The following is a 22,875-nucleotide window of genomic DNA, read 5'->3' as shown; positions in this document are numbered from 1 at the left end:
AAGGGTATATTAACAGGCAAGTTGTGGAGCCTAAGACTGATCAACTATAATTTAGAACTTGGTGCAGGGAGAATGCCATAGTGATGTCTTGACTTCTCCAATCAATAACACCCAAGATTGATAGGACTGAAACACTACAACACAGCCTATATAATTTGGGATAAGCTCCTAAAGACATATGGGCAGAGAGAATTTTTCTTGGGTTTATAGGCTGAATCAAGACATTGCAGCCTTGAACCAAGGGGAACTTTTTGTGGCAACTTATTTTGCAACTCTTGAGGATCTTTGGCAAGAACTCAATCACCACTTGATTATAGACTGGGAGAGTATCAAAGATAAAGAGAAGTATGATAAACAAATTGAAGAAGGCAGAATACTTAAGTTCCTTGCAGGGCTGAATTCCTCTTATAAAAGTATTCACTCTCAAATCTTAGGGAGAGATGAACTACTAGACTTGCAATATGTGTTTTACCTAATCAGAAATGAAGAGCTAAAATGAAAGGAAGATGGGGAATGAAGTTTGTTTTCAATCAACCGAACAATCAGTATTTGTTTCTGGCCTTGGTAATGAAGTAAAAGTGGGGACAAGAAAAACTTGGAAGTTCTCATGCTGTAGAGTAGAAAAACATACCAGGGACACATGCTAGATCTTGTATCCAAATCTCTCAAGCCAGCTGTATTAAGGAAGGAAAAGAAACCATATAAAGTTCCTAATGGCGGTGAACATATTGCTAGCTCAAATGTAGATGACAGTGGAGAAAGGAATGCTCCCTCCAGTGCTTGTGCTTCTACTCATTTGGGACCACTACTTCTAATTCTAGCTTTCCTGACATTATTGCCAAGGAGGTAGATATCCTTAACCGAGCTATGATCCGATTAACAGTCCTCTTTTACATCTTCCTCATTTGCCAAGGTAGGTATAGCTTTTTCTTTTAGTGTCACTTGTCTCACTCCACCATGTCAATGGTTCATTGGTTTAGGGAGACATCACCCTTGGGAAAGACCTTACTTTGAAATAAAATACTAATACTACTATAATAAAATAATACTACTATGTCAATGGGTCATTGACTCCACCATGTCAATGGGTCATTGGTCATTTGGGACCATTTCCTAAATTTACCACAAATTTTCTATTAGTAAAATAATACTACTATAATAAAATATTAATAAATTAATAATAACAAAGATATTAATTATTAAATATAATAATAAAGTAAAAATAAAATACTAATAAAATATAGTTAAAATAATATTAATAATACAATAATAATAAACAATTCATGAAATAGTAACAAAATGTTAATAATTAAATAATAAAATATTATGAAATTAATAATAAGATAATAGTAATAGAAATAAGAATATATTAATAACAAAATAATAGTATTTACTAAAATATTAATAAATTAATAATAAAAGGCAAAGATATTGCTTATTAAATAATGATCATAATACTAATTAAGTACAAATAAAATATTAATATAATATAACTAAAGTAATAATAAAATACTAACATATTAATTATTAAATAATAATAAATTAATTTAAAAAATAAACCAAATAATAGAATACTAATAAACTAATAGGAAACTAATAAAATATAATAATAAAAATATCGTTCAATAATAAAGTTATAATATTTAATAAAATACTTATAAACTAATGATGGAGACTAAGATATTAATTATTAAATACTAATAAAACAATAATAACAAAGTAGTAGTAAAATGATAATTATATATTCATAAAATATTAATAAAGTAATAACAAAATAATAAATCGACTAATACAAAATTGAAAATTTTTATTTGGTTCCAGTTCCAACTTCAAATGAACCAATCAACAACAATTGGAACCCAATTCCGATTCCCAACTGAACCAAATAGGCATCAAGAATAGGTGATTCTGATTCCGATTTGGGGATTTTGATTTCGACTCTGATTCCAATCTTGATCCTTCCGCGAATCAAACAGACCCATTCTTTGTGACACTTGTTTTTCTTTAAGATGGTTAATTAATATAGGATTCCTTGAAAGAATGGATGTTAATACTTAAGTATAAGACTTAATGAAAGGGAATTGAATGAGGAGAGAAATGAAGTAGTTCAAATTACATTTTGTGCCCTCACAATTAAGGAGGGACCAAATTCAAAAATAGGGGTATTTTAGTCAAGAGTAAGATTTATTGAATGTTAATGGTGATTGATACCTTAAATATAAGACTTAATGAGAGGGATTTGAATGAAGAAAAATTAATTGTTCAAATTAAATTTCTGTCCTTACAATTAAAGAGTGACCAAATTCAAAAATTGGGGTATTTTAGTCGAACAAAATTCCACACCATCATTCACACTTTTAATAGTAGTACAGATTTAGGAGATTATAAATAAAAAAGACGAAAAAGATAAATGACCCAAATGTAAATGACATAAAATAATCTTATTACAAGGCTTAGACACTTTTGACTTTAAAGACACTCTTTATGACGGTAACAAGTTTTTAGCAAGGATTAAGGTATCGGTACGATATACTCGATATAGGGCATATCGTATCGGTATTAGAAGGCACTGATATTGGATACACTATGATTGGAAGTGTATCCTTCCATGCGTATCGGCCTGATACACCACTGTATTGGTGCATATTGTATACAGAGGCGTATCAACAGCTTGTAGTTAAAACGCTATAAAAATTAGAGGGTGACGTGATTCGAACCCAAGACACCCGCTCCCAATAATTAAACACGCCATTAACCACTAAGCTTACACTCATTTTATGATAATAAGTGAAATACATTAACATTTATTCAATTTGACTTCCATAACCAAGTCAAATAAATAACATATATTATATTCAACCACTCCAACGATAAATTAAAAAGAATAATATTTAAGATTCATATTTTATTAACTAATAGAACAAATAATCTATCAAATCCAAATTTATATAAAAAAATGATTTTTAACCTCAAGAAATTTATACAAATAAAATATTAATTGACAAAATAATTATGTTAGTACTTAAAATTTATAAATTTTCATTTTTGCACATGATATATCTTAAAAATATTATAAATTATTAATTAATATTTTAATTTGTATTAAATAACAATGTATTTATTATTTAAAAATTATTTGAGAATATAATATAAATGAATCTACATTTATATAAAAAAAATGATAATGGACTAATTATTTCAGTAGTTAAAAATTATGAATTTACATATGATATGTATCTTTGAAGTTTTAAAAGATTCGATATATTTTAAGATTACATTTTTTTGTAAATTATTAAATGGTATTTTAATTTAAATTTTATAATAACATGTTTATTGTTTACAAAAATAAAAATATTATTCACCAAACATTGTATATTTTTAGTTGACCTTTTTTGTTAATGTTAAAAATTAAAAAGCATAAATATAAAATAATTAAATAATAATTCAAATATAATAGTTGCATATGTTTTCTTTCCTTGGACTTTAATAGAAAATAAAATAATAATTTTTGTGTATGTATTAATTTGTAAAAATCTAATATATGTCTTGGACTCTTGATTAATGTATTGTCAATAAAGTTGTATGATATCTATATTTGTCAAAAAAAAGTTGTATGATATCTCTGCATCCTAGTAAAATAATTGTAAGGCATTTCTTCATATATATCATAAAAATATACATTTCCTATGTATTTATACACTATTTGTGATTATTTTGACATTAAATTTAGTGGTATTAATATACTTATGGAATTTGTATGCATTCTCCTAACGTATCTAAGCGTTTCCATATTTTCATCTGTATCCATGCGTTTCCAAAGCGCATCCATATCCAATTTGTTTGATACGATACCTGATATCGATACTTTAACCCTTGGTTCTTTGACACATCCAATAGGTATATGCCATTCGCCTCATGGCCCCAATTAGGGGTGGATTTGAGCTGAATTGAGCCGAACATGAGTATTGGAGCTCGGTTTGGTAGAAAAATGCAAGGCTTGAGCTGAATTCGAATTAGAAATGGAAGCTCGAGTTCGACTCGATTGTAGAATTCATGTGTTCGAGCTTGATTCGGCTCGAGTTCGATAATGAACCGAGCTTATTGCATTTTGGGACTTACAAGTTTCAGCACACCACCGAACCAAACTAAGCATCTCATTGCATTTCTTTAAATTTTGGGTGTTGTGTTACCTTTGAATGTTGGATGATGGTCCTTGTGGTTACTGGTTATAGAGGAGTTGATGAGCCAATCGCCAAATACGAATAGCTGTAGAAAGGACAAACAAGAACCTCAAATAACAAGAAGAAGTTGTAGAGTTGTAGAGAGCTGATTGTTGATTGCTGAAAGTCTAAGATCATCGATCGTTGCTTCGTCGGGCATCGGTCATCACCTCGTCGGATGTCGGTTGTCAGGCATCGACTGTGAGAGAGCTTGAGATGAACCAAATCTTTGAGACTGGGAGAGTGAAAGTTTCTCTGAAAATGGAAGGGTTGATCGAAGAACGAAGAGGAAGACAGAGGGTTTTTTTGATTTGTTTGTTTGATAAGTTTGATTTTCCCTCTTTAGTCTTCAGACTCTTTACTCTCTAATCTCTTGAATTCCAAATGATAGAATGTGATGGGACCATCATTAAATTGTGTCCCCTCCAATAACATTTTCAAAAGGCATGATATATATAAATATTTAGCATTTTCCCCTTATTATTTTTGAGCCTTGTTGGCTTCAAATGTGGGTGTAGTTTCTGTTGTAAGGCTTATTTAATTGTTACTTTATAGTTGCTATTAGTAGGTTGTCCTCTTAAGATACTGTCAGTTAGTTATTTTTCCTTTTTTCTTATTAGTTTGTTTCTAGGGTGTGCCGCCAGGGGCATACTTGTAATTTCTATTCTTTTTTATTAAGTTAATATAAATAGTGAACTGGCGGCAGCTAGAGATAGTTTTCTTTTTCCCTCAATCGTATCTCCCTTTCTTTCTCTTTCTCTCTCTCTCGTCTCCCACTCTCCATGAATGATTACATGGTATCAGAGCAAGTTTTTGGGCTGTAAAAGAATTTCGGTCCCTCCTGTTTTGAACCTGCTTCGTTTTTTTTCCTTCTTTAAATTCTTGGACATGGAAGACAGAGAAACCCTAGCAGATTACTGGCGGCACCTCCTGTGGGTTCTTCCTTGGTCGTAATATCAAGGAAACCCTAGTCGAAGAAGGGCGATGCTAATAGAGACTCCCTTTCTTCTCTGTTCGATGTTGTGAAGTGGATTTTTGGTTGGCACCTTCGTACAGGTGCTGGACAGGTGTGTTCTTGTTTTTGTCTTTTTTTGGCCAATGGTGTAAAGGCCTTATTCCTTGGTTCTATACATTCGTTTGGATGCTGGATTGTTAGACTGTATGGACTGTAGTCGGACTGATAGTAAATGTCTGCCTTGGCTGTGTTGGACTAATTACCGGGCTGGTTTAATGACTGAACCATCACAGAGTTGATTTCAGTAGTTTCTTGTTTTCTTCCTCACATCCCAGAAGTAAATTTCTTGAGGGTTGGTATTCTGCTTGTGGCTGTTGTGTAGTTGTGTGGGATTTGGACTGTTTTCATCAGTATTCAATGGCAAATTATGAATCAACTTCATCGGGGGTTACACCGACCCGCAGCACAGCTGGTATGGGAGGTGAAAACATGATGTTTTCCATGCCAATTACCCCTTTAAATGGTCTGAACTACCTGGAGTGGGCTAAGAGTGTAAAACTCTATGTAACGACAAGGGGAAAAGCTGGTTACATAAATGGAAGGGTGAAAGAACCCAAGGGTGAGACAACTGAACATGATAGGTGGGACCAAGAAAACAGTATGGTGATGTCTTGGCTCCTTGCAGCCATGGAACCTTATGTGAAGAAGAACTTTATGTGGGCGGGCAGACACCGCTAGTGAGATTTGGGAACAGGCCAAAACTACCTATTCTAAGCAAAGGCATTATGCCAAGGTTTACCAGTTACAAGTTGAATCTTCAACCTATAAACAGGGAAACCGTAGTTTGTCTTCATATTATTCAGCCCTTACCTCCATATGGAAAGAATTGGATCATTATTAGGCTGTAGAGTGGAAACATGATGATGATGCTAAGGCCTACAGGAAGCTGGTCTCTCAGCAACGTGTGTTTGCCTTCTTGTTGGGTCTGAACCCTGCCTATGAACCTCTAAGGGTTCAGATCCTAGGAAGCAAAGAGTTGCCGTTGGTTCACGAGGTATACTCCCTTGTTCAATCGGAAGAAAGTAGGCGGAGTGTGATGGTTACAGCTGAGGGGGAGCAACAAGTTGCTTTGGCTGCGATGAATAATAACTCCACGGGGAAGAAAAATGACACTAAGAAGACTGATGATAAAGACAAGTTGTTTTGTACCCACTGTCGGTGTTCACGGCATACACGTGACACATGTTGGGACATCCACGGGAAACCCAAGTGGGTAGTGAAGAACCAAGAACAAGGTAAAGGTCAAGGTCAGAAGAAGATGAACACAACACAGAATGCAACACATGTGGCAACCCAAGATACTCAGGTTGCCGGTACTATCCGGGACAACCTTAATAATTTTGACCCCAAGGAAGATATAATGACTTCCTTCAGAGAACACCTGGAGTCTTATGGTAGGGCTTTGCGACAAATGGATAGCTCAGTCACTGGTACTCCCTCTACTTCATTTGCATCTACATCAGGTAATACGACTTCTGCATTCCATGTCATTCCCACGGGTTCCCCTTGGATCATTGACTCAAGGGCCTCCAACCACATGACCGGTAAGCCGAACTTGTTTCAGACTTATAGCCTTTTGTCAGGAAGGGATAGAGTGAGACTTGTAGATGGCTCATTTTCCTCCATTGCAGGCCAAGGGTCAATATCTCTTCCCCATGGCCTTAACATGAATTGTGTATTGCATGTCCCTCAACTTCCTATAAATTTGCTTTCAATTAGTAGTATCATAAGCTCTTTAAACTGTAGTGTATCCTTTTTTCCTGGCTCATGTGTTTTTCATGACCTAACTTCTGGGAGGATGATTGGTAAAGGGAGCCTAGTGGATGGTCTCTACATTCTCGGCAACAAAGCTGGTCTCTCAGTGTCATCCTCAGAGTCACATAGTCAATCAAATAAGAGTCCAATTTTTTTGTGGCATAGTCGTTTAGGTCATGTTTCTTTTGAAATAGTAAAGTCTTTGTTTCCGGTTTTATTTAAGTCATGTTCAGTGTCAGAGTTCCAGTGTCAAATGTGTCAGTTGAGCAAACAATGTAGAACAACTTTTCACTCAAGTAATAAAAGATCAAGTGTTCATTTTCATGTTGTGTATTTTGATGTATGGGTGCCTATTAATGTAATCTCTGAGGGCGGATATAAGTACTTTATTGCATTGATCGATGATTACTCTCTCTATACATAGGTATTTCCTATGCGTAGTAGAGACGAAGTTCCAAAGATTGTGAAAGACTTCCAGAGGATGGTATTTACGCAGTTCCATGTTGAAATACAGATCTTCCAATCCGACAATGCAAAAGAATACTTCCATGGTGAGTTCAATGAGTTCTTTGTCTCCCACGGATCTTATTCATAGGAGCTCATGCGCCAGAACACCACAACAAAATGGTGTTGCAGAAAGAAAAAATAATGGTGTTGTAGAAAGAAAAAATAGACACCTCCTTGAGGTAGCTCGGGGGATGATGTTACACATGAATGTTCCAAAAAGGTTTTGGGTGGATGCTATACTTGTAGCTGCTTATGTCATCAATCGCATGGCCTCCAAAGTGCTGAACTACATGGCCCCTCATAAGTTATTGTACCCTCAGTCCCCTTTATTTTCCATTCCCATGAGAGTCTTTGGTTGTCGTGCCTTTGTCCATGATTTGTCTCCATCTCGAGGTAAGTTAGACCCTCGGTCCATTCCTTGTATCTTTCTGGGGTATCCCTCCTCTCAAAAAGGGTATCGGTGCTTTGATCCCGTTAGTCATAAGTTTTTTGTGTCTATGGATGTGTCCTTTGAGTCTGACCCATTCTTCCCTGCTTCTCAGGGGGAGAGTAGTAGTGTGGAAGAGGAGAAGCAGGTTCAGGTCCGCCAAGTATCTCTTCCTTCTATTACGGACCTTGCTCCCTTTCGTGTCTTCCAACGTACATGCTGTAGAGATCGGCAATGTGATAGAGATGTGGAGCAGCCAAACATTGATCAATCGACATCGTTAGACTCCTAGGAGGTAAGTCCAATCCCTGTTGCACCTACTGATACCCCTATTCCTACTGTGGATGACCTTGACATTCCTATTTCTCAACGAAAGGGAGTCGGGTATGCACTACCAAACACCCCATTACCCCTTTTGTCTCTTATGATCACATTTCCCCCTCATATCGAGCCTTCCTATCTGCAGTTGATTGCATCTCTGTTCCCAGAAACGTTGCAGAAGCCTTAAAATGCCCCGAATGGATAGATGCCATGAAGGAGGAGATTAATGCTCTTCACAAAAATCAAACTTGGGAATTGGTGGATCTTTCGAAGGGGAAAGACCCCGTGGGGTGTAAATGGTGGGTGTTTACGGTTAAACACAAGGAAGACGGAACAGTTGAAAGGTACAAAGCAAGATTAGTAGCAAAGGGTACACACAAGTGTACGGGGTTGACTATGATGAGACTTTTGCTCCAGTAGCTAAGATGAACTCAATTAGGGTTCTCCTGTCATTAGCTGCTAATCTTGACTAGGAATTGCATCAACTGGACATAAAGAATGCTTTTCTGATGGTAACTTAGAGGAGGAAGTATACATGGTTCAACCCCTTGGATTCTGTGCCAAGGGAGGTAGAAATAAGGTGTGCAAGCTGCGAAAGTCTCTTTATGGCTTAAAACAATCTCCCAGAGCTTGGTCCAGTAAGTTTCACATGGCAGTTCAGCAGATGGGCTTCAAACAATGTCAGTCTTATCATACACTCTTTGTGAAGAGATGTCAGGAACAGGTTGCTGTATTGATATTGTATGTGGATGATATCATCATTACAGGAAGTTGGAGTTCAGAAATACAAAAATTGAAACAACTCCTTGCATCTAAATTTGATGTGAAAGATCTAGGTCCCCTGAAGTATTTCCTTGGATTGAAGTCGCCCGCTCAGAAAAGGGTATCTTTATCTCTCAAAGGAAATACACCCTTGATCTATTACAGGACACAGGCAAATTAGGTGCAAGGCCAGCAGATACTCCCACGGATGTTGACCACAAGTTGGGTGACTGTGATGGTGAACCTCTGAAAGATGTGAAACAGTTCCAAAGGTTAGTGGGAAAGCTGATTTATTTGTCCATGACCTGTCCAGACATTGCCTATTCAGTTGGGGTTCTAAGCCAATTCATGCACTCTCCTAAGAAACCACACATGGAGGCAGAAGAGAGAGTTCTTAGATACTTGAAAAAATATCCCGGAACAGGTCTACTATTCAGTAAACATAATCACCTAAAGGTGGAAGTCTTTACAGATGCTGATTGGGCAGGTGCTGTGGATGACAGAAAGCCCACGAGTTGGTATTGCACATTTGTGGGAGGAAACCTAGTGACCTGGAAAAGCAAAAAACAAAGTGTGGTAGCAAGGTCAAGCGCAGAAGCTGAATATAGAGCTATAGCACATGGGGTGGCTGAAGTCCTTTGGCTAAAGAATCTTCTAGGGGAGCTTGGAGTTGTTGTTCGTAATCCTATGTCTCTTTACTGTGACAACAAGGTAGCAATAAACATCGCCAGCAACCCTGTCCTACATGAGAGGACCAAGCACATTGAGGTGGACAAACACTTCATAAGGGAAAAATTGGAAAAAAGAGAAATTTGCATCCCTTATGTCAACTCCAAGGAACAACTTGTTGATGTCCTCACAAAAGGGCTTCCATACTTGCGGCACAATGAGTTATGTGACAAGCTGGGCATGATAGACATATTCAACCCAACTTGAGGGGGAGTGTTGTAAGGCTTATTTAATTGTTACTTTATAGTTGCTGTTAGTAGGTTGTCCTCTTAAGATACTGTCAGTTAGTTATTTTTCCTTTTTTCTTATTAGTTTGTTTCTAGGGTGTGCCACCAGGGGCATACTTGTAATTTCTATTCTTTTTTATTAAGTTAATATAAATAGTGAACTGGCGGCAGCCAGAGATAGTTTTCTTTTTCTCTCAATCATATCTCCCTTTCCTTCTCTTTCTCTCTCTCTCATCTCCCACTCTCCATGAATGATTATAGTGTCCAACATGTATCCTTATTATGCTTAGGTTTCTTGTAGAAATCACAGATAATCTCCTTCTCTTTATCTTCACTGCCCGTTGACTTTACACTAGCAGGGGCAAAATAATCCATTAAACTAACCTGCAGATGCACTTGTCTCTTATTCTCTTCATTACTCACCAAAGAATATGCCTATGTGATAGTTTGACATCATTCTTGGAGAGTATGTTTTGTCTTGTGATGTCATATTTAGGGTTGAATCCTATTAGAAATTAAAACACCTTGTTTCCTTCCACCAACTTGTACGTTTCTGCATCCTTAGTGCTTTCTCACGCAATAGTTTCAAAAAGTCAATCACTTTCCATAAAGACCTCCATCCTTAGTGCTTTCGCACACATGGACTCATGGAGTAGTATGATACTAGAGACCTCCCTCTTGTTACGGATAATGCTTACTATTGTAATGGGCCCAAGAAAAGAAAAAGAAAGAACAAAGAAAAAAGAAAAAAAAAAGATGCAAATATGTTTTGAGTTTGCTTTTGTAGTAGGATCTCCAAAGAGTTGTCTTCAGAAGATTTTTTTGTCAATTTGGACCTAGGGGTATTTTCGTCATTTTATAATTCACATTCTGGTCAGGGGCAGCTGGGTGTGCATCTGTCAGGTTTTGGTCTCTTTGGTGTTTTTATAACAAAATTCATCTTTTGGGGGTTTGTTTGAAGTTAGTTTTGTCGTCGAGGAGTTGTTTGTGAAGGGAGATCATTCTAGGGGCTTATGTTTAAATATTTTGTTTGGCTTCTCCAGCAAGCCATTTTGTCTAATAAAGGAGAAGATGGGCTGTTTCAGTAGGTTTTTTTTGGTTCTTTTCCTCTTGTTTGAGCTGTAACTCAGCCCCAACTAGGGTTTTCAAGTATTGGGAGCTTGGAAACCATTCACTCCCTCTTGTTTGAGTTGTAGCTCGGCCATAACTGTTCCAGGAGGGGTTCTACTTCAGGTTCAAGCCTGAAATCCTTAAGAATACAACTTGTTTTGTTGTTTTCAGCTTGGTACTGTTGTGTTCATTGCTATACACAGCTTGAAGTGCTGCATATAACTTGTTTTCTATCCACTTCATAATGTGAGGTTGCATTGAATTTACAACCCACCTAATGACCATGTAATGTTCCTGCGTCCACTTCTGATAGGAAGGATCAGTCTTCTTTGGCTTCTTACTACTACCTGTAAGAAACCTTAGCTTTCCTCTACTACACATATAGATGCATTTGGATTGAGCCGACTCCATGGAGTTTATCCCATCCAACTTTACTGTAGTCATAGGATTGTAGAAACTATCTACAGCCTCCGTTTGACCAACCTCAGGATACATACCTTGCTTGGGATCAAGTCCAGATTTCTCCATTGATTTAGTTAATGACTGAAAAGCTTACTGTAAATAAAAAAATGTGTCACAACCCCTAAGAAACTGATCTACAATTAATTCCCCTTTACTGGATCAAAATACCTCAACTTGGGACCTGGGAGAAAGTGGAGAAGGTATAACTACTACTACCAGCAAACTCTATTCAGTCTCCAATGTAGATTGATCTCAAAGAGGGTCCACAAGGATGCTTCAAATCCCCAAGTGTGCCAGCCTGAAAGTCCTAGGTACCATAGCCAAAAATTGGTTCCTTCTCTCAGGTTGTTCAGATTTAGGGCAGAACTCTCCAGTAACTTTTCTGGGCTTTAAAACAACTATCTTGGCACTCCTAAATCATCTCCTAACCAGGCAAACTCAAAAGTAGATGATGGCAACTTAGTGTGACATGCACACTACTGATCCTGGAGTGTATGGATCCAAAGGAAAGAGAAAAAGAGGGGAACTTGGATTTTTTTCTTTGAACAGTGTACTTGGCTTTCATACTATGTTGAAAAGTAAACGGCAGTAATCTTCATGGAAAATCAAGAGAAAATAGAAGGTAGAAGAAAGTAGCAACACAGCAGAAAGGATGGAGGAAGAAAAGATAGGGTAATGGGAGAGAAGAGAAATCATAGCCTCCTCCTAGCCTTCTCAATGATATATATTCAGTTAATAATTAAAAAAGGGGAAAGTACAAATCTGCCCCTATATAAGGTGGCAGTAATAAAGAGCAATAAGCAGGGCCTTAGGGCCACCAGAACTAGAGCCCATATATATTACATAAAAGACAAACATGAATAATAAAAGAAAAGATGCTGCTCAGTCCAATGATTGCATTTGGAACACATGCAATCTGGGCTCCTTGTTATATAAGGTGTTTCACCTTTTGGGTTGACTCTTACTCCACCATTTATCTTTAGACTACATGTAAAAACCATCCTTCTGCAGGCATCACCTTCATTTGGAGATCAGATTTCTTTCTCACAGTGGCCATCTCTATATCTGCTGCACAAGCTTAAGGAATCTTGTTAAGTCTTCCCTTGATGCCCTCACAGAGATGATTTGTAGGTTCTTGATGCTACTATTATTAGCATTGTGAATTCTAGCTGCCACTGGATTTCAAGTAACTTTGTGATTATTCCCAGCAGTACTGCCATATCCACATTTGGACATCTCCACTAATTATCTTGGTCTGTATATCTATACCATATATTGTTGGAAAGACTGTTTGAAAGTACTCTTTATGAGAACATAGTATGCGTTTATTTGCCAGACTTCCATTTATGAAGGGCTCCTGGTATTGACTAATTGTTAGATATTCAGTTTTTGATTGTTTCAGAAGAAACATGTTATTGTTGGTTGTTGGATACAAAGACCTCCTGAGCAAGCTAAAAGAAAATCTGTCATGGTTTCTTTCTTACTTTGACACCTCTGATAGAAACTGTGTAAGGACACAAAGAATAAATTGAGCATGCTTTCGGAAGAAATATGGACAATTCTTTTCATTTAAATAATGTTGAAGCCATAAATCTGATAAAACATGTAATACATAAGTGACATTGACCTATTGTGGTTGAGCTTTTCAGTTATTGAGTGTACCGGCTTTCGTGCAAAAGACACTGGTAGAAAAGTTTATCGTGCTCGGTTTTCTTCTGTTACTGAGAAGGACATTTTAATGGCCATGAACAACCTTGTTGAACCCAATAAAGATGAAGCATTGGCTGTGGATGCACGCCAAGAGATAGATTTGAAAGTTGGTGTTGCATTTACACGGTTTCAGACTCGTTATTTCCAAGGAAAATATGGAAACCTCGATTCCAGGGTTATTTCGTATGTTTCTATCACTGGCTTAAGATTTTAGAACCATAATGCTGCTCTTGCATAGCTATTACCTTCTTCTTTTTCCTTGTTCTGGTCCATTTCTTTTCTACCAATATATATACAATTATGTATGCATATCCATTTCTGTTGTATTGTTGAATTTATCTGACAAAATGCCTTGTTATCTTCCATTTCTTTTGTTTTTCTTTTTTTCCTTTTCCTTTTGGGAAAATTGTCTATGGTGTTGTCGGCAGAAATTGCTCCTGTTGGTTACAAACATTATCTTCATTGTTGTGGTGGGAGCCATTATCATCTCTATTGTTTAACAATATTAACTGTTCATTTTATATGTATTAACATGAGTATCTTCATTATGCATTTATTAATCACAGTTTTTTTACAAAAATTCCAATAATCACTTTTATCATCGTAACTGGTGTAAAAACTTTCTTTTATCTCATTTTTCTTTAATTGGTAACTCCATTAGGAACCTCATTGGCTATTCAGATTGGTTTATTTCTTCCCAATGCCTAAAACTATCCTATTTGTAAATGGAATGACCACTTTAAAATAGTAAATATCTCTCTAGGGTTTTGAAGCAAAGATGCATGCATGAATGAAGAAGAAAGACGGAGGAAAAGATATGATATGGGCAATTACAAGGCTGCCCTTATCTACACTATGAAATGCTGATAAGTTCCTTGGTTTTAATGCATTTCATAAAGGTTAAATCAATGTATCATATCATATAAGATTACAAGACTGCCCTTATCTATACTATATAATGCTGATAAGTGCCTTTGTTTCAGTGCATTCCATAAAAGTTACATCAATATATCATATCATATAAGGTTATACTTATCTTTACCCTTTTATATTTACTTGCACATGTTCATAGCACATGCCTTTACACTAGTGTGATTAAATACAATTATACACATAATAATCACATTGATTACTTTCAATATCTCAACATTTAGCAACAAAAAGTTTTTCCTCGAGTTCCATTAACAAAGAAAAAAATAGTAGATGCTTGGCTATGCTTAATCCGGTCAACATTTTCCACCTTGGCCTTGGGTTCACCTGCAGTGGCTGCTAACGTTCCAGTGTTGGAATGAGGAGGTTTGACCAATTCATCACTGACTTAGAGCTGTTTGATTTACCTCTGAATGGGGGAAACTTACCTGGTCAAATGGCCAATGTCCAGCTATACTTCAAAGGCTAGATAGGTTTTTGATATCAAGGGAGTGGATGGATTGAATGGGGGTATTAATACAGGAACCATTACCAATGTTTATGTCAGACCACAAGCTAAATCTTAGGTCCGAAACCGTTCAGGTTTGAAAATGTTTGGCTTCTTCAACCTAATTTTGTGGAGTGGGCTGAAGAGAAATGGAATTCCTTGCAGGTTGAGGGGTCAGCTGGATTCAGAGTAATGAGTGATATTTTATTCAAAAGAGAACAATATGATAATACAGTACAGACTGCAATTACTTAAAGGAGAGCTGAAAGGAAGAAGACAGGAAGAGCTTGGGACTGAGGAAGTTAGAAAAAAGGAGGTGTTGGAGAAGATTGCTAGACTAGACAGATTAGAGGAGGAGGAAATATTCCCTAGAGAAGCTAAGATGGAGAGAGATTGCTTGGAGAGGGGGCTAGAGAGGCTGCTTCTGAAAGAAGAGGTGAGTTGGAGGCAGAAATCAAGGTGGGTAACTCACCTTTGAAAGAGCAGTTTCCTTCTTTGTTCTCTCTCTCAAGGTTTAAAAATGAGCCTGTTGCTACTTTCCTAACCTATTCTACTTCTGGCCCTGTTTGGAACTTGGGCTTCCGGAGGCTTCTTAGAGTCTCTGAATTGGATTCCATTTCTAATTTGATTAAGATTTTGGAGGAGGTAGTTGTTGACCCCTCTAGTTGTTGACCCCTCTTAGAGACACATGCTCCCAGAGTATGTGCTTTATGCTGGGAAGCTATCCTAGGAAAGTGCAACACTTGTGACTTACTTCAAAAGAAAAGGCCAAGATGGTGTTTATCCCCGCACTGGTGTATCTTATGTAAGAGGAATGGTGAGATCTTTATCACTTATTTGTTTCCTGTCCTTTTGTTTCAGAAATCTGGTTTTGGTTTTTCTCTCTTTTTGGTTGCAGGTGGCCCACTCCCCCAAGTGTACTAAGCTTGTTTAACTCTGTTCCAGTGAGGGGTTTAAAAAAGAGAGGTAAGATCTTGTGGAGATGTGTAAGAGCAGCTGTATGTTGGTCAGTGTGGGAGACTAGTGATGGGATTCTATAGAAATCTATACACAGGAAGGCAATGGTGTTGGATATATTTGGGGGATGTAGAGTCAAAGAAGTTGAGTGAGAGGGCAGCTGGGTGGCTGGAGAGGGAGATTGAAATTGGAGAAGTGAGGGAGGCTTTAAAGAGGATAAATGGAGACAAATCTCCGGGGCTTGATGGTTTTAACTTTAACTTTCTAAAACAGTGCTGGCATTTCTTAGAAAATGAGTTTATGCAGATGTTCAATGAGTTCAGTGAACACAAGATAGTGGACAAGAGAGCTAATGTAACCTTTATTTCACTAATATAAAAGAAGATGGGAGCTGTAAACATAAAGGATTTCCGGCCAATAAGTTTAGTTTGTAGTCCTTATAAGCTTCTGGCAAAAGTTCTTTCAATGAGACTAAGGAAAGTGCTTCATGAAGTAGTGGGGGAGATCCAAATGGCATTTGTGGAGGGAAGACAAATCTTGGATGGGGTGATGGTGGCAAGTGAAATGCATTGACTCAAGGCTGAGAAGTGGGAGTCCTGGCTTAGTGTGCAAATTAGATATAGAGAAAGCATATAATGATGTGGAATGGGGATTCCTATAAGAGATTCAGAGATTGATGGGGTTTGTGGAATAATGGAGGGGCTGGATGTATGGCTGCATATCATCAGTTTCTTTCTTAGTTATCCTGAATGGAATATCCACAGATTTCTTCCAAATATCGAGGGGGCTGAGGCAAGGGGACCCATTGTCCCCCTTATTTTTTGTCTTAGTAATGGAGGCTCTAAATCTGTTAACAAGGAAAGGTGTCCAGGAGGATTCAATGTCGGGATTGAGGGTCCTTGCATTTCTCATCTGCAATTTGCAGATGATACTCTAATCTTTCTTGATGCAGTGGAGGAGCAAGTTCTGAATTTAAGGGATGTATTAGCAAATGTTGAATTGCTAACAGGGTTAAAGGTAAATCTAGAGAAGAGTGTCTTGATTGCAGTTGGAGATATCAGTCAGGAAGAGATGTCATCTCTTGCAGCAGTTTTGGGATGCAGAACTGGGGAGCTGCCTTTTTCATACTTAGGACTCCCAGTAGGGGCTAAGTTTGGATCAGCTAACATTTGGAGACCTCTCATAGAGAGAGTGGAAATGAGATTGGAAAACTGGAAGGCGAGATATCTTTCTTTGGGGGGGGGGCAGAATTACCTTACTAAGAAGTGTGCTCCAAAGTCTTCCCACCTACTATCTCTCACTGCTGAAAGTTCCAAATTCTGTAGCTGATAAAATAGAAAAAATTCAGAGGGACTTCCTTTGGGAAGGGACAAAGGGTCCAAGGAAGTTCCATCTAGTAAGGTGGGAGAAGGTTTGTAGGCCGAAAGCTTTAGGGGGCTTGGGTTTCAGAGGGATAAAATAATTCAATAAAGCTTTGATGGGGAAATGGTTATGGAGGTTTGGGTTAGAAAAGGAAAGAGAATCATTATGGAGAAGAGTGGTGGCAGGGAAGTACGGGGTGGTGAGATTTGGGTGGGAACCAAGGGAGGTATCCAATTCCTATGGGGTGGGTGTGTGGAAGATTATGTGATGTGTGCCCAAGATTGTAGGGGCTGGAGATAGAGTGAGGTTTTGGGAGGATGAATGGAGTGGGGTTGGGAAGTTATGTGATGTGTGCCCAAGATTGTACAGGCTGAAAGATCATCAGGTTACGGTGGCTCAATGCTATGAAGTTAGTGGTGAAAAGGTGGTTTCGAGCCCCAAGTTTAGAAGACCTTTGCGGGACCAAGAGCTGGAGGAATGTGTTCTGTTATTGAACAGATTGGAGCAGATCAATATTTCTACTGCATGTGAAGATGGTCAGTGGTGGAAGGAGTGTAGGAATGGAAAATTTACAGTGAAATCATTTCACATGGCCCCTGTTAAGGATTGGGTAGTTAGTGATCGACTGTGTGGAGTTTGGGGCAATCCAGTTCCACCAATAATTGAAGCTTTTGCATGGTTGGTTGCAATGGATAGTATCCTCACATCAGATCACCTAAAAAGAAGCGGGAATGTGTTCTGTTATTGAACAGATTGGAGCAGATCAATATTTCTACTGCATGTGAAGATGGTCAGTGGTGGAAGGAGTGTAGGAATGGAAAATTTACAGTGAAATCATTTCACATGGCCCCTGTTAAGGATTGGGTAGTTAGTGATCGACTGTGTGGAGTTTGGGGCAATCCAGTTCCACCAATAATTGAAGCTTTTGCATGGTTGGTTGCAATGGATAGTATCCTCACATCAGATCACCTAAAAAGAAGCGGGTTTTGCTTGGCTAGCTACTGCTATATGTGCAAGTTGGAGGAGGAAACCGTTCACCATTTGTTTTTTTCCTGCCATTTAGAAAATTTCATCTGGAGATTCTATTGTTTCCTGTTTGGGATGCCCATCTTTCAGCCTGCATCCTTAGCAGAAATCTTTTCCTTGTGGCCAAAGTTCAGAGGAAGCTTGAAAGCTAAAATTGTTTGAAGCTACATTCCTTTTGCAGTATGTTGGACTCTGTGGGGGGAAATAAATAGGAGGCTGTTTGAAGGAAAGGAAAGTAGCTCTGAAGTGATTGTGGCTTCGGTTGGCGAACTCATCACGAGCTGGGTTTTGTGTCTCCCAGAATTTGAACAATCTACACCTTCAGATTTTGCAGATAATTTTTGGAATACCTTAGAGCTTCAAAACTGTATTATGAATCAGTTTAGTCTAAACTGAAACTCTTGATGTATGTTTTTTCTTTGAGTTAGGTGTCATCTTGACACCTGAACAGCTTGTATCTGTTTTTCTTATTAATAAAATTTTATATTTACTTTTCAAAGGAAAAAAAAATAAAAGGTACCGGGTCCTGATGGTTTTATCATGGCATTCTACCAAGATTGTTGGTATATAATCAAATCGGATTTGCTAGAGGTTTTTGCTGATTTTTATGAGAAAGGCATAATATACCCAGGGCTGAATACTAGTTTTATGGTGTTCATCACAAAAAATCCAGAGGCTACGAGCCCCAAAGAGCTTAGGCCAATCGGTTTGGTGACTAGTGTTTACAAAATACCACACAATTCCAAGGGGCATTTGTGCAGGATAGGAAAACAGTGGACTAAATAATGATAACTAATGATTGTTTGGAGGAAAAAAGAAGGGTGGGTAGCAAAGAGTTCGTGTGCAAGTTGGACGTTGAAAAAGCTTATTCTCTAGTGGATTTGTCTTCCCAATTAGAGGTGTTGAAGAACTGTGGGTTTGGGGAAAAATGGTGCAAGTGGATTTTTTCCTAGCTTCTAGAGGCCTAAGACAGGGACACCCACTTTCACTTTTCCTTTTCACCTTAATTGTAGATGTCCTAAGTAGAATGATTTCCAAAGCTGAGCAAGAGGGCTTAGTAAGATGTTTAAGATGTTGGAGAGTAGGGAGAAATAAAGTGGTCACTCACATCCACTTTGTAGATGACAATGATTTTTTTTTTTTTTTTTTTTTTTTTTTGTGATGGGATTGACTTGCAACAGGTGAGAAGGCTTAGGTTGTTGCTGAATCTTTTTGGAAAAAGCTTCTACCTTGAAAATAAACCTTGAGAAGAGCTGTGTAGCAGAGGTGAACTTGGTGGACAATGAATTACAAACAATTGCTGGAGTTCTATGTTGTCATACATGTGGCCCTTGAAATACCTAGGTCTGCCTTTGGGGGGTAATCCAAGAAGTGGTAGTTTTTGTACGGTAGTTGTAGAAAGGTTTGGAAATAGTTTTTTTTTTGCTTCAGTAAAGTGTGTGTCCAGTCACCCAAAGATACAAAAGCTAGAACGAACAATGCCCAAGAACAAAAAAGTTAAAATAATGCCCAAAATGGCTGCTACCTATAGACTCCTTGCTTTGCTAAGGTACACTGTCCAAGATACAACCAATTTTGAGTCCCCTTCAACTTCCAAGCTTTTGAAATTTGATTGCTTAACAAAATTTTAGGCCTTGTGACAACACCATCACTTCAGCCTATAGTGAATCTCCTACCCCTATAGGTCTTGAATTCTTGCAATTCCCGGGTTTCCCATGGAGCTCCCATCAGAATTTAGTTATACTTTATTACTTGCTGGGGTCTTCCATTCCATTACCATTCTTTCCTTTTCCTTGTAAGAATGTGCCGCTTCATTCCACAGTCTTGTTATATTAGTTATTGAAAAACTTTGGAAGAGATCAAGTGTTTTTATGCCGTGTGCAACTTTTAATTAGTCTTGACAATTTCCTCCTTTGACCCGTAGTTCTCTTTGAAAATTCTTCATTCCTTTCCTCCCAAATAGTCCACACAATGTTGCCTTGATTGTTTTCAACATAATTCTCCCTGCTGCCTTAGGAGATTTGGATTGAAGAGATTGACTACATCCTGAGGAGGAATCTACTTGCAACCAAAGAGAAAACAAAAAAGCTCCCAAACACAAAGCACAAAAGGACAAGATTAGTAAATGGGGTAAGGTTTCTCCATTTGCAAAGCAAAGGAAGCATACATGAGGGGAGTGATACTTATTTGGTCTCCTTTTTTGAGGTATGTCACAGGTGTTAACCTTTCCAAGAAAAACTTCCCAACACTATGCTTGAACTTTGGGTGGGATGGGCTTACTCCATATCTCTTTTGTTGGTTCAATTGGTTTAGTGTTTATGTTAGTCTTATTTATGTTTTAAGTTCTTAGTTATTGGGCCTAAACTTGTTTTATAATTTTTTTGTGTCTAGGTGTCCCATCACTAATCAGGGGCATTCTAGTCCATTCTTGTAACATTACTTTGTAAACATCTATATAAGATTATAGGGCCAACTGAAGTGAAAAGGCCACCATTCTCAAATCTACTTTTCTTCTTCTTCTTCTTCTTCTTCTTCTTCTTCTTCTTCTTCTTCAGCTGCTGTTCTCCAGCAAACATGGTACCAGAGCACTAATCGGTCTGACTGGTTACAACTGCCTATTTTCTCCACTTCTCTATTCCTTCTTTTTTTTTTTCTCTCTCTCCTATCTCGGCCACTGTGAAGAAACCCTAGGGCTAACCGTAGAACATAGCAAGGTCTGTATCTAGGGTTTCCCTTGGTTGTAGGGCCCAAGGGGAGTTTGTTCTAGAAGCTGAACTAGAAACCCTGCAGCAGGTAGTTGCCATTCGACTGCTAAGAGAGATCTGTGTGGAACAGATCTAGGTGGAAGGACTGAGTTAGACAGTCCTAGTACAGATCGTAAGGGTGGTCACAGTCTACGACAGCAAAGTCAAAGCCCAGCCCAGTCCAGAAGTGTTCAACACAGTACAAGGGTGGATTGTTCTTGGTTTTAGACCTGTTACGAGGGGTTCTCAGACTTGTAACAGCTTCGGTAAGTTTGAAATCGTGTTCTTTGTACTGAGTTTTCAATTGTGATCACTGTAAGAGGAAGGAGATGTCTTCAATATCGGGAGAAGTGTCTTATAGGGATAATAGAATTGGTGGGTGGGAGGTCTTCTAATCTAGAAAACCCAAATCTGCACAGCTTGTAGATCACCAGTTATTATTGGATGAATATAACTTCAGAGAACGGTCTGTTTCAGCCATGCAAAGAACAATGCAAGAATCTATAGGCTAAACCAAGACATTGTTGCATTGAGACAAGGAGATATGACAGTTGCAACTTATTTTGCAACCCTAGAAGGACTATGGGAAGAACTTGATCATCATCTTATTCTTGGTTGGGTGAATGTAAGAGACAAGGAGAGGCATGATAAACAAATTGAAGAAGGTAGAGCCTTTAAGTTCTTGGCTGGCTTAGACCCAATGTATGAGAGCATAAGGTCTCAAATTTTGGGAAGGGATGAAATGCCTGATTTACACCATGTCTACTATCTAGTAAGGAATGAAGAGGTTAGGAGGAAAGAGATGCAAGTTGACACTCAAATACAGCCTGTTGAACATTCAGCCTTGATTTCTTCAAACCAAAAAGGGAGCAAGTATTCGGACAAGAGGCATCTTAAGTGCACTCATTGTGGAGGTGAAAGGCATGTAAAAGAGACTTGTTGGGTTCTTTATCCTCATCTGAAACCAGCTACGTTAAGGAAAGACAAGAAGCCTCAGAGGAATCAAACAACAAGTGGGAACCTTGTTACTAGTCATAGTGGTGAGAGCCCGAAGAACACATCTACGGTTACACCTCCTCCCATGGGACAGACTGCTAATTCCCACACATCCGGGTCCTTGGATTTCACTGTTGATGAGGTAGAGGTCCTTAGTCGGGCCTTAACCTGTCTAAGGATTAATTCCCTTGCCTCCACCTCTCTTGCCAGATTAGATATTGTCTCTGCTTATAGTGCAACTAGTTCTATAGAGTCTACTTCTTGGATTATTGATTCCGGTGCAACTGACCACATGACACACATGTCCTCTTTATTTTCTTCTTATCATTTGATGTCTGGCCAAGATAAGATGAGAGTTGCTGATGGTTCTCTTTCCACCATCTCTGGGAAGGGGGGGGGGGGGGGGGTTGACCTAAGCAAGGACCTCTCTCTTAAATCTGTTCTACATGTTCCCGATCTTACTTCCAATCTCTTATCTGTTTCGAAGCTTACCAAGAATTTAAACTGTAGCATAACTTTCTTTCCTACTCATTGTGTCTTTCTGGGGTACTCTCCTACACAGAAGGGTTACAAGTGTTATGATCCCGTTACCAAGAAGAAATACGTCACAAAAAATGTGGTATTTTTTGAGTCTCAATCCTATTTTCATTCTTCTCAGAATCCTCTTCAGGGGGAGACTAGTGGGATGGAATAGGATTCTTCTTCTCCCTCTTTTTTTGTGCCTCTTTCACCTCAGGCCTTCCATCTTCTCCTCTTGATCCTCCCAGATGTAACTGAGGACACTAGTAGGCAACAAAAAGATATAAGAATCACCTCGAACAGAAGGAAAAAACACCCTCCAACTCATGGCAGCAACCAATCGGACTCGGATCAATCTGTCTTAGCAACTCTTATCACTTATACTTCTGATTTGGATCTCCCTTTTGCTCTTCGTAAGTCTACCCATTCTTGTACTATCCGACACCCCATTGCTGAATATGTTTCTTACTCACGTTTATCTCCTCGTTATTATTCCTTTGTGTCTGCTCTCTCTTCCGTGCATGTCCCTACTAGGTACTCAAAGGCAGTGTCTGATCCAAGATGGAGAGGCTACGAATGAAGAAATGAAAGCCTTAATGAAAGCCAGGA

At 38.3% G+C, this 22,875-nt stretch overlaps 1 protein-coding gene across 2 annotated transcripts in view; it reads left to right on the top strand.

Moving 5' to 3' along the window:
• LOC104590467 (DNA topoisomerase, type IA, core) overlaps positions 1 to 22,875 on the top strand; it is a 92,397-nt gene that overhangs the window by 11,860 nt on the left and 57,662 nt on the right. For both annotated transcript variants that reach the window (XM_010249144.3, XM_010249143.3), the window contains exon 6: positions 13,185 to 13,428. In XM_010249144.3, the coding sequence (XP_010247446.1) occupies positions 13,185 to 13,428 (244 nt within the window). The remainder of the gene's footprint in view (positions 1 to 13,184; positions 13,429 to 22,875) is intronic.

The sequence above is a fragment of the Nelumbo nucifera genome, chromosome 1 (genome assembly GCF_055504915.1).
Source record: "Nelumbo nucifera cultivar China Antique chromosome 1, China Antique-T2T, whole genome shotgun sequence".
In the NCBI taxonomy this organism is placed as follows: domain Eukaryota; kingdom Viridiplantae; phylum Streptophyta; class Magnoliopsida; order Proteales; family Nelumbonaceae; genus Nelumbo; species Nelumbo nucifera.
The sequence above is the reverse complement of the archived record's forward strand: the minus strand, read 5'-3'. Positions and strand labels throughout refer to the sequence as shown.